Source organism: Procambarus clarkii, chromosome 25, assembly GCF_040958095.1.
Source record: "Procambarus clarkii isolate CNS0578487 chromosome 25, FALCON_Pclarkii_2.0, whole genome shotgun sequence".
NCBI classification, from domain to species: Eukaryota; Metazoa; Arthropoda; class Malacostraca; order Decapoda; family Cambaridae; genus Procambarus; species Procambarus clarkii.
In genome coordinates this window covers 9,558,062-9,573,724 of record NC_091174.1, presented here as the reverse complement: position 1 = coordinate 9,573,724, position 15,663 = coordinate 9,558,062, and the positions used below count along the sequence as shown (strand labels likewise).

Genomic DNA, 15,663 nt, shown 5'->3' with positions numbered 1-15,663 from the left:
CTACTGGAGTTGTGCGTGAGGTATTGACAGTTCCAGTATCTTGAGGGTCTGTCCTTTGTGCCTCTCAATGACTGCCTGTTTGCACCTACCCTATTGTTGGCAACACTTTGGGTGGATGACCTTTGGTCCCATCTGCATCTGGGGTCCTGTCATCAACTTCCTGGGTTTTCTCGATCTGCATACCAATTGGCTCAATATTAGTGCTTGTGGGGTGGGAGGCCCTCATGTGGTGGTCTTTGCCATCTTGCACTTAAAGCTGTATTTCTGGCCACATTCTTCACCGCCCGACTCATGTCGACACGCTGTGTTGGCCCAGTCCCCAATTTGGCATGTAGCCTTGCTCTCCTGTGGACATGGTCACCCAGTTCTTCTCTTCAGCAGCTAAGGCTTGTTGGCCCATTATGGGGCTTTGGCTTTTGTTTTAGGTCTTTGACAGTGGGCTAGGACTGGCCTGGGGTCAGTCAAGCCGGGCTCAGGGAAATGGAACTCCCAGAACCCCAACACAATGTTGTATGTTACCTTATTGGTCAGGGTAGGCATCAGTGTAGTCAGATAGGTTGGGTCACAAACACTTCTCTCAGCCAGCCCTTCTGTGTGTTGGGCACTGTGCTTGCTCCTTTTGGAAGGCGGTCGCTTATGGTTCGTCCCTTCGACGGGGCTGCTCGCCCTGTTTGCAAACTCCTGGTTCTATGATTCCTCGGACTGAGGTGGATTTGGTTAATCCCTTCCTGGTCATTCCAGGTTGGCTTCCTCGCACCTGTATTTGGTCATTTTTGAGTTAGTGGCTTCAGATGTAATCCAAAACAATTTAATCTCTTTGGTTGATTTCCTGTCCTGAAATGGGACTCTGTACATCCGTATAAATCTTGTGTTCTTTAACTAGTTGAAGGTGGGCAGCAAGTTTACCCGCTTTCTACTTTTACCAAACCTGGCTTGTGCGAACGTTCACGTACTTGGCTCATCTTTGGTGCTTGGGTGTTAAGAGTTGCCCTTGATAACTGGCTGGTGGAGTCCCGGTCAGTTCACGTTTATGCTACCTAGGGACGTGATTCTTTCTCAGCCTCGTGAGATTGAAGCAGCAGCAACACTGATGCACAAATTTTGACAAACCAAAGGCAGAGACAAAAGGTTGCACTTTGGGGGAACAAATGGCTTCCTGGACAAAAAAAATGCAGATGCAATTATTATTAATAAAACATATGTCAACAGCAATATAGTTTTATTAATAATATGTACAACACTTAACATTTGTGCATATTTATATTCGTGTTATATTTTCAACTTTCATGGGTTGAAGGTCAATACAAAGGAATTAAAACATCCCTATGGTAGATAAAAAAAGTACACAATTAAAAGTAATGCAGCTACTGCTTTAAATTCCTTTATAAAAACATAATTTAACTCTTATTTTGAAAAGTTGAAATTAAACTTCTTTAGTTTAAACGAGGTGACCAAAATCGGTACAATAATTGAACCACCAATTCAATTATTGTACTATAACCATATATACAGTATACACTTTTTAGCAAATATTTGAATAAAATAAACTTAAAATGCCAGGGAAATGTGTATTGAATATACATGTAAAGGTAATTTATTTGATATAATGTTACAAGTTACTTAATTTGGATATTTATTAAAATTGACTACTATCCTATAACACTTAGGAAAAAATTACAGGAGCACATTAATGTAAATTGACAACTTTACTCAGGCGCTGGTGGTGTGTATGGGTCAAATGGTGTAGTGCCACGAATAGTAGTTTCCAGAGGATTCAGATAAACATCAGTAGCTAGTTCCTGCACTGGAATCTCCTTATCAATCTTCGCAATCTTTACAGCTTCATCAACTTCCTTTCGTACTTCACTGTCAATTTTCTAGAAAAGCAAGAAAATAATTTTTAACAATTATTTATTTCTGAACACTTGATCTCATTACATGTCCTAATACAGGTAGACATTAAATGCTTGACATCCGATATAAAAAGCCCTAGCCTAAGTTATTTATTTCAGCCTTACACTACTATTAATATTCTACCAGGAAAATTGAAGAGGATCTTTGACAAGCCATCAGATTCCTGTCCCTGTTAAGGCCACTAGTGTGGCCAGTTACACACGATATGAAGTGTGACTATGGTGTGCGCACACCAGTAGAGTGGCAAGCAACATGCACACTAAAGAGGGGTAGTGTCCTATAAGAAGCATCAATCGTTTTATACTGTACTCTCAACACCAGTTCACGGGAATACACAGCTGGCTGGGTAAACCAATCCATTTTATGGACGACACACCCACCACAAACACTAGTTATAGGCAAATTATGTGGCACTGCAGTCAAAGGAGTATGATCATTCTTTCACAATCAAACTTGCTAAATGTTATAGAAGATTATTTCCCATAGGCTAACCGTATCTATTTACTACATAGTTTCTTTAAATCATTAACATAGTAAACTTCATGAATTGTACAGTTGGGTTAATTTTTCTACTTGATTGCAAATCCTTGGCAGGGACAGAAATAGTTGTGAATGTTTCATATCACCTAATGCATCTGTTCACCTAGCAGTAAATAGGTACCTGGCAGTTAGTCAACTGTTGTGGGGTTGCATCCCAGGAAAGGTCAGTAGTTCAACCTTAAAAAGGGGACCTCAGTATAACCCTAATGTGTTTATATATACACAGGTTGCCTATCCCCAACACAAAATGAATTATTAAAAGCTCAAATACTAAGTCAACATTTAATTATGGGATTTGGCATTTCAACTTGAAAATAACCTATATCATAGGGTTTTCCAAGTACTGATTATGGGAAAAGTGGAGATATACTTGATGCTAGCCTCAGTGCTGCTATATATTCTTTACCTATTCCATTGAATTTAGTTGTTCCATCATTTCCTGCATACTGTAACTAAATAACCCAATCTTCAATTCCTTTTCAATAGTACAGTGTTATTTAGTTACAGTATGCAGGAATGATGGAATAGGTAAGGAATGAATAAAGCAGCACAGAGGCTAACATTAAGTATATCCACTTTTCCCATAGTCAATAATTAAAAAAATACCTATGATATAGATTTTCAATATGAAATACCCAATTCAATAATTATATTAAAAGTTGATTATGATGGTATTTGAGCTTTTAAACAAAAAAGTCATTTTATTGGGGACAGGCAACCTGTGTATATATAAACACATTAGGATTACACTGAGGTCCCCTTCAAGGTCAAACTACTGACCTTTCCTGGATTGCAACCCCACAACAGTTGACTAACTGCCAGGTACCTATCTACTGCTAGGTAAACAGATGCATTAGTGATATGAAATATTCCCAACTATTTCTGTCCTGCCCAGGATTTCCTTGTCAAAAATGAATCCAACTGTACTACCAAGCCCTGAAGAATGTAATCCTGTGACAATTTAAATAGCATACACAAAAAGCTGTTTATACCAGGCTTTGCCAACCAATACAATCATGCTCATTGTAACACAGGAACGACACATGGCCTATTTTACTATCCCTAGTTTACTTACCTTTAGCTCTTCAGTAGTAACAAGATCTGCTCCAATAATGCGGTCTTTGAAGAGCATGATAGGATCACGTGTCTGGCGAACCTCTTGAATTTCATCACGAGTGCGGTATGACGTTCCTGGATCGGACATTGAATGTCCATGATAACGGTAAGTTGCAACCTCCAGAACCAACGGACCCTTCCCTGATGTACAATAGTCAATACAGTATCTGATGGCTTCCCGAACACTCAGAATATCCATACCATCAATCTGCAAATATAAACTTTAATTAAGAAACACTAAAGTAATGACATTGTTACAAATAATTAGGTCTTCCAGTTCTTGCCCATAAAAACTGTCTGGGCACCTAATTCTTGCTCGTGACAATAATTAGGGTACCTAATTAGTATTCATGCACATTCTAACGAAGTTACTTTCATCTCCATTACCATTTTCTATATAAAAAAATATTTTTAGAAATGCCCAAAGATAACTGATCAGAAATAAATTGATTTCAATTTGTATATGTTATACATTACAGTATTTTGATCATGTGTGCACACAACTGAAAACGGCATCTGGTCGAGATATCCGAATATGAAGGAGGTGGTAAGAAAAACCCTAAAGCTAAATATTTAAATGTAATTTGGATATTAAGTCTCTTAATTGTAGATACAAAGAAGAGATTTAATAGGATTACAATAATGAAAATTGCAATGCTATTAAATATACTTCTAAAAACCAACAAAGTGTTTAAAATAAAATACACATTCTTGTAAAGCTTCCTAAGAGAGACTACTACTAGAATTACCCCCTGGAATTGGGAATGTTTTAGCTATTGGGTCAACTAAATTTGACAATTGTTTAGATATTGTTCAGTGTGCCCACTACACAATGCTGTATTTCAATTCATACATGTCCCACTGCCAAGAATCCTATCCCCTACCATAGGAAACATGGTAATAGCCAGCCATCTAACACCAGTATCTAATGAAGTGTGATCAAATGCAACTTATCAACATGGCCTTCCTCCTACAACTAGAAAGTAGGAATTATTCTTGGTTGTTACCACAAATCTTAATTCGTGGACACTTAATGGAATATAAACCTGCCCCAAAACTGCATTACCTTCCTCAATGCAGTGATTCAATTGTCTTGTTTTCAACTGTCAAGTTTCTATACCTCCATTAGACACGAAAACTACAATGAATCAATTGTCTGATTTCTCAGAATGATTCTACATTTTGCTTTCCCCACTGCCATGTCTCAAGATTCTTAGTAACTGACTAACATAGAACCTATTATATCCTGCTTCCATACTGGGATTCTAAGCAATTTCTAGAAACTTTAATCTTTAACAAGTAAAATGCTACACATAGGCAAGACTGGTCAAGAGCCTTCTTTCAATAATTACTTACCCAAATTCCTGGAACATAATCTCCTCGTGTGTAGTACTTTGTAGAGGCCGACGCCCGGTCCACACTGGTACCCATACCATAGCCATTGTTTCACAGATGAAAACAGATGGAAGATTCATCAGCTTGGCAATGTTGTAAGCTTCAAAAAGCTGACCCTGTAAATATATATATTTTTTTCTTATTTGTTTAGCATTTTACTCTAATTGCATAAAACTGGTAAGATTAATAAAATTAAGAATAATTTATTTATATAATCCTATTATACAATACTGTACTAACATTAAAAAATACAGATGTCTAGAATTATCATGTATTCAAATTCCACAACTCTAGTGTCAATCTCTAGACAGCTAGATATCACCTGTTATTACTTTGACAATATAATAATATTTATTAAGCCTATATTATCTCCTCATTTCCATACTATTCAGCAACACTCCTAGAAAACCTGGTTCTCAGAAGTATGACCCCTTGGGTGTCTAGAGATTAGCATCCAGGTGTCAAAATATGATACTGTATAGGACATTGTAGGTTTTCTCAGTACAGTAATTTACTAGCTGCATTTCTATGCTGTTTCCACTCCTTTCATGTATCCAGTAATTCAATTGAACGAAATAACCACCTTACTACAAAATACTTCCACCAAGCCTCGTTCCTGACAACATCCTGTGTGTTGACCACACTTGCCCAACTTCTTTGTACATCCACAGAAACAATAACTTAACAGGAGATACCGATAGTAGGCCAGTGGGATAGTACATGATTGAAAGAATAAAAAGTCACAACTATATCTGGAGAAATTCTGCACTGTTCAACAGACTTAAATTTGATAGAACTCGTCTATTTATCAAGGTGTCTCAAAACTTGGAGGAAATGTTTTAACAAGAAATTCTGATGATAGAATAACCCTTTATCAGAATGAACTTTACTAATAAAACAATACCAAAATACATAATCACTACCATACATGAGAATATACTCCCAAAAGTCAAATTCACAAACCCTAACACTAGACTGAATGAGTCAAGTGCATATATTATCTACTTACTTGATTGGCAGCCCCATCACCATACAGCGACACATTGATGCCACCATTCCCAAGATATTTGTTTGCCAACGCAACACCTGCACCAACTGGGACCTGAGCCCCAACAATGCCATTGCCACCATAGAAGTTCTTAGTGTACATGTGCATGGATCCTCCTTTGCCCCGAGCTACACCTTGTGCTCTCCCCGTTAACTCTGCCATGACACCTGCCAGAAACACAGTTGTAAGATGATGAACCAAAGATCATATTATAAGACATAATTTGTATTTATTTATGAGAGTATAGAAGCTCACAGAATACTATACTTCAACCTGGATCTGAATACTAGTACCCTGCTGGTAGTTTAATATTAAAACTGCTCCACTACAATATCGAACAGTATTGTAAAATGCTAATATTTTCACGAGTGAAGGTACTAATCAAGAAATACAGCATGTCCAATTTCATGGAGAAACATTTTAACTTACTTGTGACTGAGCAACCCATTACGTAGGCCCATCCATGATCACGATATGCAGTAATAACCGAATCTTCTGGTCTCAAAGCAGCTTTTATACCTACACAGATGGCTTCTTGCCCACTGTATAAATGGCAGAACCCCCGAATTGCCTGCAATTTATTATTTATCAACAGTCAAGTACAGTACAGCATTTTATAATTTTCCTAAAATTCATTACAACAATCTTGAGATATATACACAATACATACACATAATACACACACAATCATAAATGTACAGTATATAAACACTCCAGCCTCAACAACTAGAGCGCAACTCCACAGTCTCCCGAGACTGCCTACTACTGCTATTATATAATATAAAATATTAGCAAAGTTGATAGTTCAAAAAACCTACAAAGAAAGTTATTATCTTCCGTTCATCCTATCAAATCCTTATCCCCATGTCCCTCCTAAGTGCTATACAGTGGAACCTGTACAGCACTTAAACTCTTTAAGTGCTATACGGACTACATGCTTTAGTTGAAAAGAGCAGGACGTCAGTGCGGTACAGTGAAATGTACCTCTTGACTTTACAATGTTCCCATATTGTGAGAGAATGCAACTTTTCTCAGGGGCAAACCTGTATGGTTTGATAACTTATGTTCATAGATTCGGTGCTGAAGGCATCATCAGGTATTCCCTACATAGTTCAAAGACAATCTAAACCAAAAAAAATCTGAGGTGTGACAATGCCAGTAGGCTTACTGGATATTTTGAATTTTTTGTATAGCAGGTTTTCCATTTGGAAATTGTTTATTTTACAAGTAAATTACCTAGTTCCATGGAAATACCACAAGTTTTCCCGAGAAAAAATATGAACCATATTTCCATAAATAATGAATTGCATTGAAACAAGTTTTAAAACCACTAATTCATATTTGGACAAGGGAAAAATCATTGGGCCTACATTATTAAAAAAAAAAAATTAAATCATATGGTCTGTTTTCATTTTGGTTTTGCCAGTCAGTCTGCACAAATCACCTTAAATACACTGTACCGTAATGTATCAATATACAGTACCATATCTGGAATATTGTATCAAGAAATGTACCTTTGCATAAAATCAGTCTACTATAATAAGGTTCTAGCATATTTACCTATGCCATCCACACACTGAACCTTACATTCAACTATATAAATTATATAGTTTTCTCACACCTTATACTGTACATCATAATTCATTTTCTATTAAAGACTATCTTGAGGTTATCTTGAGATGATTCCGGGGCTTTAGTGTCCCCGCGGCCTGGTCGTCGACCAGGCCTCCACCCCGAGGAAGCAGCCTGTGCCAGCTGACTAACACCCCAGGTACCTATTTAACTGCTAGGTAACAGGGGCATAGGGTGAAAGAAACTCTGCCCATTGTTTCTCGCCGGCGCCTGGGATCGAACCCAGGACCACAAGATCACAAGTCCAGCGTGCTGTCCGCTCGGCCGACCGGCTCCCGGAAAATAAAGCACTATAGGTAGGGTTTTTCCACCAACATTCAAGAGCATATAAAATCATTCATTTCACAAGTGTATGCATGTTAAAATTCTGCACCATAACAAACCTTCTCTTTATAAAGATTACTGGAAGCCGCCTCAAGACGTCTAATAATCTGCATCTGGCGATAATAGAGGAGAGCTTCATCTCTGGTGCAAGTGGTTGAAGCACTGGGAGGTTCATCAAGTTTGTGCAGCTTATATGGTTGATTTTCAAAGGTGGCTTCAGTTGCAGTGCCACCCCTTCTTATTGCAGTCATAAAAGGTGCCAGTGCCCTCTGGTTACAAGACAAAAAAGCACAATTAAAACAAAGAAGTACTACACACACACACACAATATCAAATATATTTAGACTAACTTCTGTATGCTAGTACAATACACTAGATATGTACTGAACATGAAATTAAGATACAGTCTATATAATTATAAATGTTGTTTACAAATACAATGACTAAATTATAGTCTATTAAAAAACTAAGTTCATAAAGATCTGTAAAAATAAGAAGACGTCACTTAAAGGGCAACCGACAATAAAAATTAATTAATTATATGCACTTGTCTCCACACAACTGGCCCATTTTGTGTCATCAATGCAAGCTTCACAAGAATTTAAGAACACCAAGTACAGTAAAGATTTTTGTAGCAATACTTTAATATATTTCCCCCCCCCCCCTCCCCCCAATTAATTCCCAGTTCAATGTTCAAAATAGCATTTGAACTCCATCCTGAGCAACCAAAAGCAAGTAGTTAATGAACAAGTATAATGGTATCCCATCCACCCAACACAATACACTTGTTCCTGATCTTTTCTGCACCCACACTCCAAGATCAGCTCGTATTCAACATTGTAATTTTAGGTGGGCCAAAGTTTGTTTATACATAATACAAATACTTACACACACACACAAACTCAGTGTATGTAGATATATAATTATATATAATTATATATAAATTATATATATCACACTATACCTTAAATGTGAACTTGCACATATTTACAGATACAGTTCTAAATAACCAACAAAAGAAAAGAAGCTAGGCCAAGATGGCTATACTGTACACATCGCACATGACAATTCAAGCAGGATGCAAAGGAAGAACTTGCCTACAGGTGGTGAACCTATCAGCTCTTGTGCATAGGTACACAGTTCTACCCCCCCCTCCCCACCCCTAATAGCATAATTTTTTTTTAATAAACCTTCAGAAAAATAAAGTATATTGAGTACTATATAAACTTTAATTCACCCAACACATCTGAAAATAAAGGAAGTGTTAACATTTTGGTCTGTCTTGGACCATTATTAAGTAGTGTAAAGAAAGTGAAAGCAAGTCTATATATAATTTCAACTGGCAAAAGGTAAGAATGTCGGATAAAAAGCAAGAAGGTTGAAGCACATAGCATAAGAATCAAGGTCAGACCAAAAAGTATTTTTTTTTTCCCCATTAGGTGCCAGTTGAGTGCAGTCGTCAACTACATTATTATGACTTGCTGTCTGCATATTCAAATGCTGTACATTATGTAAGCAACAAATATAAAATACTAAATTTTTAACATTACCAATTTTGTTATACTACTTCAGTATTAGCATTCATGAATCTGGGTCTTGAAAAAGTAAAACTCATGTTTCATAGCCAGAAACAAAATGAAAAGCGATCTTGTTCAACAGTAAATAACCGTCGTGTCCTGCATGTGCAAGTCTTAAACTAATCAGGCGATGTTCTGTTTCTTCTAACAATCTTGACAAGAAGATAAAAGCAATGATGATATATTTCAATAATTAAACCATCAGTTGTCATAAGAGCGCCATACAATGAATTGTTTCACAAGTGCATAAAATCATTATAGTGCTCTTCAATGAGGGAGTTGCAACTAGATGGGCACTGTCCAAAATGAGCAAACGTGTCTGTTGTGGCAACTCCTAGAGGTGTTTTCCAGCACCAATACCTGGCAAGTGGCAACCATCCATGGCAAGTGGCAACCATCCATGTCAAGTGATAACTACTGTACAGTACTAGTGTCTGCTGGGAAACTGGTGCTCACCAGATGCCATATGGCTACTAGTCACATTATTCCCTGTACCTTCCTAATATGTTTATGTTGATTATGAATGATACAACAATTTAAAAAATTATGAGCAAGTTTAATCTTCAATTTCCTTTAGTTAAAGTCTATACAGAGAGCCCAAAGCCTGGCTACATTAATGTCCAACAATGTGAAAGCTACTGTGCTTTAATTGGAACAATGTGCCATCACTGAATATGACACATTAGAAATAATGAGTATATACCATTGACAATTCCCAGAAGTCTGTCCACATGAGTGATGCAGCACTGTGAGCGCCGGACAATGCACTGTACTGTTCCATTTGTGTAGCATGGAAGAAATTAAAATTGTCATTTATAATTACTACAGTTTACTCTAATTCACACTTATTTACTCTGCATTAGCTTTATATTACAAATGCTAACAGTGAACTGTATTTAATCATGATAATTTTGAAGAGCTAAATACTGTTTAACTATTATCATTCCATGACAAATCTTAATTTTGATACAGTACATCAATCAGTATTATGAGAGGATGTCGTCTAATGGTTGAAGAACAAATGCAATTGTGTTGACAGATACAGCACTGTTATACAGACAGTAAAATGAAGGATAGAAAAGAAAAATGGCTAGTGCAACAGCAGCCTTGGTTCAAGATGCAACTCGAGGACACCATGAAGAAGCAAATGTCTCTCAGTGAATGCATGAAATATCTTTGTTGCACTAGATTAAAAACCAAGAAAGTGATGTGAAGAATATACATTTCCACTATATCCTTCTCTTCAGATTCTGAAGCAAGATGAGACACACACACGTCAATGACAATTTGGCCACCTACAGTAAAGTACAGTTCACATACAGAGAGAGATTTTCACATTTGACATAACCTAACCCATATATGTACAGTATATAGACAACTTTGACATGTTAGCAGGGCAGCGGGGTCTTTGGTTTAATTTTCTTGTGACATTTTAAACATCATATTTTAACAATCTAAGCATACTGTACTTTCATAATGATACCCATAAGAGACTACACCTGGATGTCAAACACATTGGTCACAAATATTTTCCAAATTAATTGTGGAATTCTACCATAGTGGTATATATGCAGATGCTCTTCATTTTTGGATATCCTTTATCATAACATACAAGAAATTATGTTTTTTTATTAAACTACCATTTCTAGGGACTGGCAACCATTTGAATACGGGTGACACCCATATGTTTGACACAAAAAACAATTAGTGAAACTGCAGAAGGCCTATTGGCCCACACGGCAGCTTTTATTTACAGTATATCCACCTAACCTATTCCTGAAACACACTGATCCCACAACTATTATGTAACCTGGTAATCTGTTCCACGAATCAATAATCATTTCCAAACCTATATTTAATTTATTTATAAAAGAAGGTATACCATGCTGTGAAAGTACAGTACATAAATTGGGGTTTGAGCATTACATTCTTGCAAAGCCACTAACAGGCACAGCATTTCGGGCAGGTCATTATGCTAATCAATAAATGAAATGGGAACATTGTATCAATTTAATTTCAACATAACTGCATTACAAACTGATAGAATCGATTATACTGATGAAGTTGCATGTCTTAGGTACTAAATTGGGTAGCACAAGGTGAGAAACTATGAGGATGAAATTAGGTACTTTTTGGCATTACTTTTGAATAAAGTATAGGTTGGAAATTTTTTTAATTACAAAATAAGTTCCATACACTGGGTCCTCTTATTTGCATGGAGTGTTTGCACAGATTTAGTTTGCCTATGAATACTGGTAATATTTTTTTCTGGTGTGGTGCTCATGGGTTTTATTATGTCGATCAAAGAAGAGTTTCAAATCGGGATTAGAATCAAGGAGCAAGGTTTTCATACATGTAAACGTATCCTATTTATATCCATTGTTGTGTTCTATTTTAAGTTGATATTCAAGTACTTTTATTATTTATTATGAACCATCTTTCACTTAGGCTTTAGGCCTACCTTACAGGAAGCTATCCCAGGTCTCTGTACTTAACCCCCACCAATTCCTCAGGATGTTAATGATATAATCCTTTAATTTAAAATTTAATTTAAAACCAAGTCAGGTGTCCTTGTCGAGATACCAACCCTAATTTTCTCTCCCACACACACACACACACACACACACAGTAACCCCTACCCATAAAAGTGGTGATCTCACTGAAGTCAACAATTTTAGACTAATATCATTCCTGCCAACCTTATCTAAAATATGTAAAAAGCTAATCTACAAGCAGCTCTACCCCTATCTAGCAAAATATAATATATTGTAATTAACTCTAATATGACTTCCAACCCCCCAAAAAGTACCAATGATGCTCTAATTAGTATGATTAACTTTATATATGCAGCTCTTGACAAAAATGAGTATCCTGTTGGTTTGTTGCCTTCGTAAGGCTTTTGACAACCACGAAAACTTTCTTCAACTACAACACTTTGGAGTCCAAGGTCACTCCCTGCAATCTTACCTCAGTGACAGACTCCTGTATACAGTATGTCTATGAATGATGCTAATTCTTTCACCCTACCAATTAACACTAGTGTTCCACAGTATATTTGGTCCTCTTGTCTGTCACATCTACAATGACCTGAATGCCTCTCAACACCTCAAGCCAGTTTTATTTGGTGATGACAAGCTGATCAGTTTAAATGATCAGCTTGTCATTTAAAGACTAAGATGATCAGTTTAAATGAGAAACTAAGTACTGTACCTGGTTATTAAAAAGATTTGACAGGTCATATTCCGAGGAAAAATTAGAAGAAAGAACCTGCCCAAAACGCTGTGAGTGCGTGCTAGTGGCTTTACAAAAAACTAAGAACTCTTGTATATATAAATAAATAAAACTAAAAAAAAATACTACTGTACCTTATCAATTCTATGTACCCTATCTTACTCCCTAAATATCAATCTCTTTTGCTACTAGTAAACATTAATTACTGAACCTGTAAAGCTGCAGGTATCCACCACGTAAATATTTAAGGAAATTGTATTCCTTCCATTTAATTAGTGAAATTTACTATCTGTTACCCTGTTGCAATTTCTGCTGTACCATGTAATAATTGCCCTTTTTTGCCATTGCTCTACTTCAGTTCACTTTTGATCTTAACTAGTTTTAAGTCTAGTTTTTAAGATCTTTCCATCATGCCTGAAATGCAGTGTATTAGTGGCTTTAAGAATAGTACTTGCCTTACATGTAAATCCTATATTTTTGCATCCTATTTATGTATGTATTTTAGCTTAAATTTAAAAATTATTATTATCAATATATTTTGTCCAGGACATCTTACCCACTTATCTAGTTACTTCACATATTTGCAAATAAACATACACCATTTAAATATTAATACCTTAACAGGTTTACTAATAATACTTTAAAAGTACAGGTAAGACATTAAGAAGTAGAGATGCACTATGCCATGATCAGACAAGATCTGCGGCCAATAGCCGCTTAGAGAAAAAATATTGTAAAGAAAGTTGGCAAAACATCTGCACTTCCCTATGAATATTTGTATATATATGATATATATATTTGGCATATTTACATAATGTATACATGTATATATATACATATATACCTGCCGGATACAAGTCATATCGTACACAAGACGATTCGCTAACGCATTTTGAAACTTGCCTAACTTAACCTACTTTAACCTAACCTAATCTAACCCACCCGAGCGAAGTACAGTCTAACCTCAGCTAAACATCCTACCATACCAATATACACGGTTTTAATAGACAGAAAACGAGTTTCGTCGAATCATCTCGTGTCGGAAACGACCAATACCCCCAGACCTGCCGATAATTTACGAGACCACCGTCCGGTTGCAATATTTTCTCTAAGTATGTCGTCTGCAAGACACCATCCGGCTCCCCATAGCATCTCCACTACCAGTCATACACAAGGCTCTCAAAAACGTCGTTACTGTACACTCAAATGAGGGCATTCACACTCACCTGGCTAGTCTGGCCCTGGCCAACAACAGACCTTAAAAGTTTGGACAACATTGTTAAGTGTTGGTCAGCGTGTTGACCCCGTCAGTGTTGTGGCCGTCAGCTGGAGTGGGTCGGCCACGTCAAGGCAGCATCAACTCCGCAACACATGTCAACCAATATTATAGCTTTTAGTTAACAAAATAACATGTCAATACTACTTATTTTAGGTTTAAGCTTGATTTACAATAAATTTAAATGATGTTATGTTAGATTAATAACTATGGTTATAGTTTGGTTTTCAATGTGTGTGATATTTTTAGATGAGGCTGACTTGGACTTGGTGGTGATTGGGTGTTCAACACACATTATTACGAAAAAATAATAGTAGTAATGCACTCACCTAGTTGTGCTTGCGGGGGTTGAGCTTTGGCTCTTTAGTACCGCCTCTCAACCGTCAATCAACTAATGTACAGATTCCTGAGCCTACTGGGCAGCTCTATCATATCTATATTTGAAACTGTGTATGAAATCAGTCTCCACCACATCACTTCCTAGTGCATTCCATTTACTAACTACTCTGACACTGAAAAAGTTCTTTCAAATATGTCTGTGGCTCATTTGGGTACTCAGCTTCCACCTGTGTCCCCTTGTACGTGTGCCACCCGTGTTAAATAATCCATCCTTGTCTACCCTGTCAATTCCCCTGAGAATTTTGTGTGGTGATCATGTCTCCTCTAGCTCTTCTGTCTTCCAGCGACGTGAGGTGCAGTTCACGCAGCCTGCCCACATAACTCATGCCTCTTAGTTCTGGGACTAGTCTAGTGGCATACCTCTGAACTTTTTCCAGCTTCGTCTTGTGCTTGACTAGGTACTGGCTCCATGCTGGGGCTGCATACTCCAGGATTGGCCTTACATATGTGGTATACAATGTTCTGAAGGATTCCTTACACAGGTTTCTGAAAGCAGTTCTGATGTTAGCCAGCCTCGCATAGACCGCTGATAATATTCTTTTATGTGGGCTTCAGGAGACAGGTTTGGCGTTTGGTTTATATATCAACTCCTAGATCTTTCTCTCTGTCCGTTTCGTGAAGGACTTCATCTCCCATTCGGTATCCAGTGTCTGGCCTGGTTCAATGCCTTACATTTACTTGGGTTGAACTTTAGTAGCCATTTGTCGGACCATTCCTTCAGTTTGTCTAGGTCATCTTGTAGCCTTATACTATCTTCCTCTGTCTTGATCCTCCTCATAATTTTTTGCATCATCAGCAAACATTGAGAGGAACGAGTCAATTCCTTCTGAGAGATCATTTACGTATATCAGAAACTTCAGTCCTTGGACCTATACGTATATTACGTAAAGGTCCAGGGACTGAACCCTGTGGGACTCCATTGGTGACTCCCCGCCACTCCGAGACCTCACCCCTCACAGTGACTAGCTGTGTCCTGTTGCTTAGGTACTCCCTTATCCAGTGGAGTACCTTCCCTTTCATTCCTGCCTGCATCTCCAATTTAAGGGGGCGATAGTTAGGGTTCATAAAAGTTGTTCTAGTGCAATGAAAATTTATTGACGTGTTACACGTGAAGAGCGCTGCAAGTGGTCCAAGTTTCAGCATCGCAGCCTAAATAGAGAGGGAGAAAAAAAAAAAAAACTTTTTTTAACCATTTTTTTACATGTTTTAAA

The 15,663-nt window shown here is 37.2% G+C and overlaps 1 protein-coding gene across 1 annotated transcript; it reads right to left on the bottom strand.

Moving 5' to 3' along the window:
- Window positions 1-1,512: 1,512 nt before the first annotated feature.
- On the bottom strand, window positions 1,513-14,251 carry LOC138368632 (probable pyruvate dehydrogenase E1 component subunit alpha, mitochondrial). The gene is given in 9 exon segments (XM_069331264.1): window positions 1,513-1,877; window positions 3,530-3,778; window positions 4,927-5,018; window positions 5,021-5,081; window positions 5,975-6,180; window positions 6,443-6,584; window positions 8,029-8,238; window positions 10,250-10,318; window positions 14,004-14,251. Coding segments are annotated over 9 exon segments (1,251 nt in total). The 5' UTR covers window positions 14,055-14,251; the 3' UTR covers window positions 1,513-1,706.
- Window positions 14,252-15,663: the final 1,412 nt, after the last annotated feature.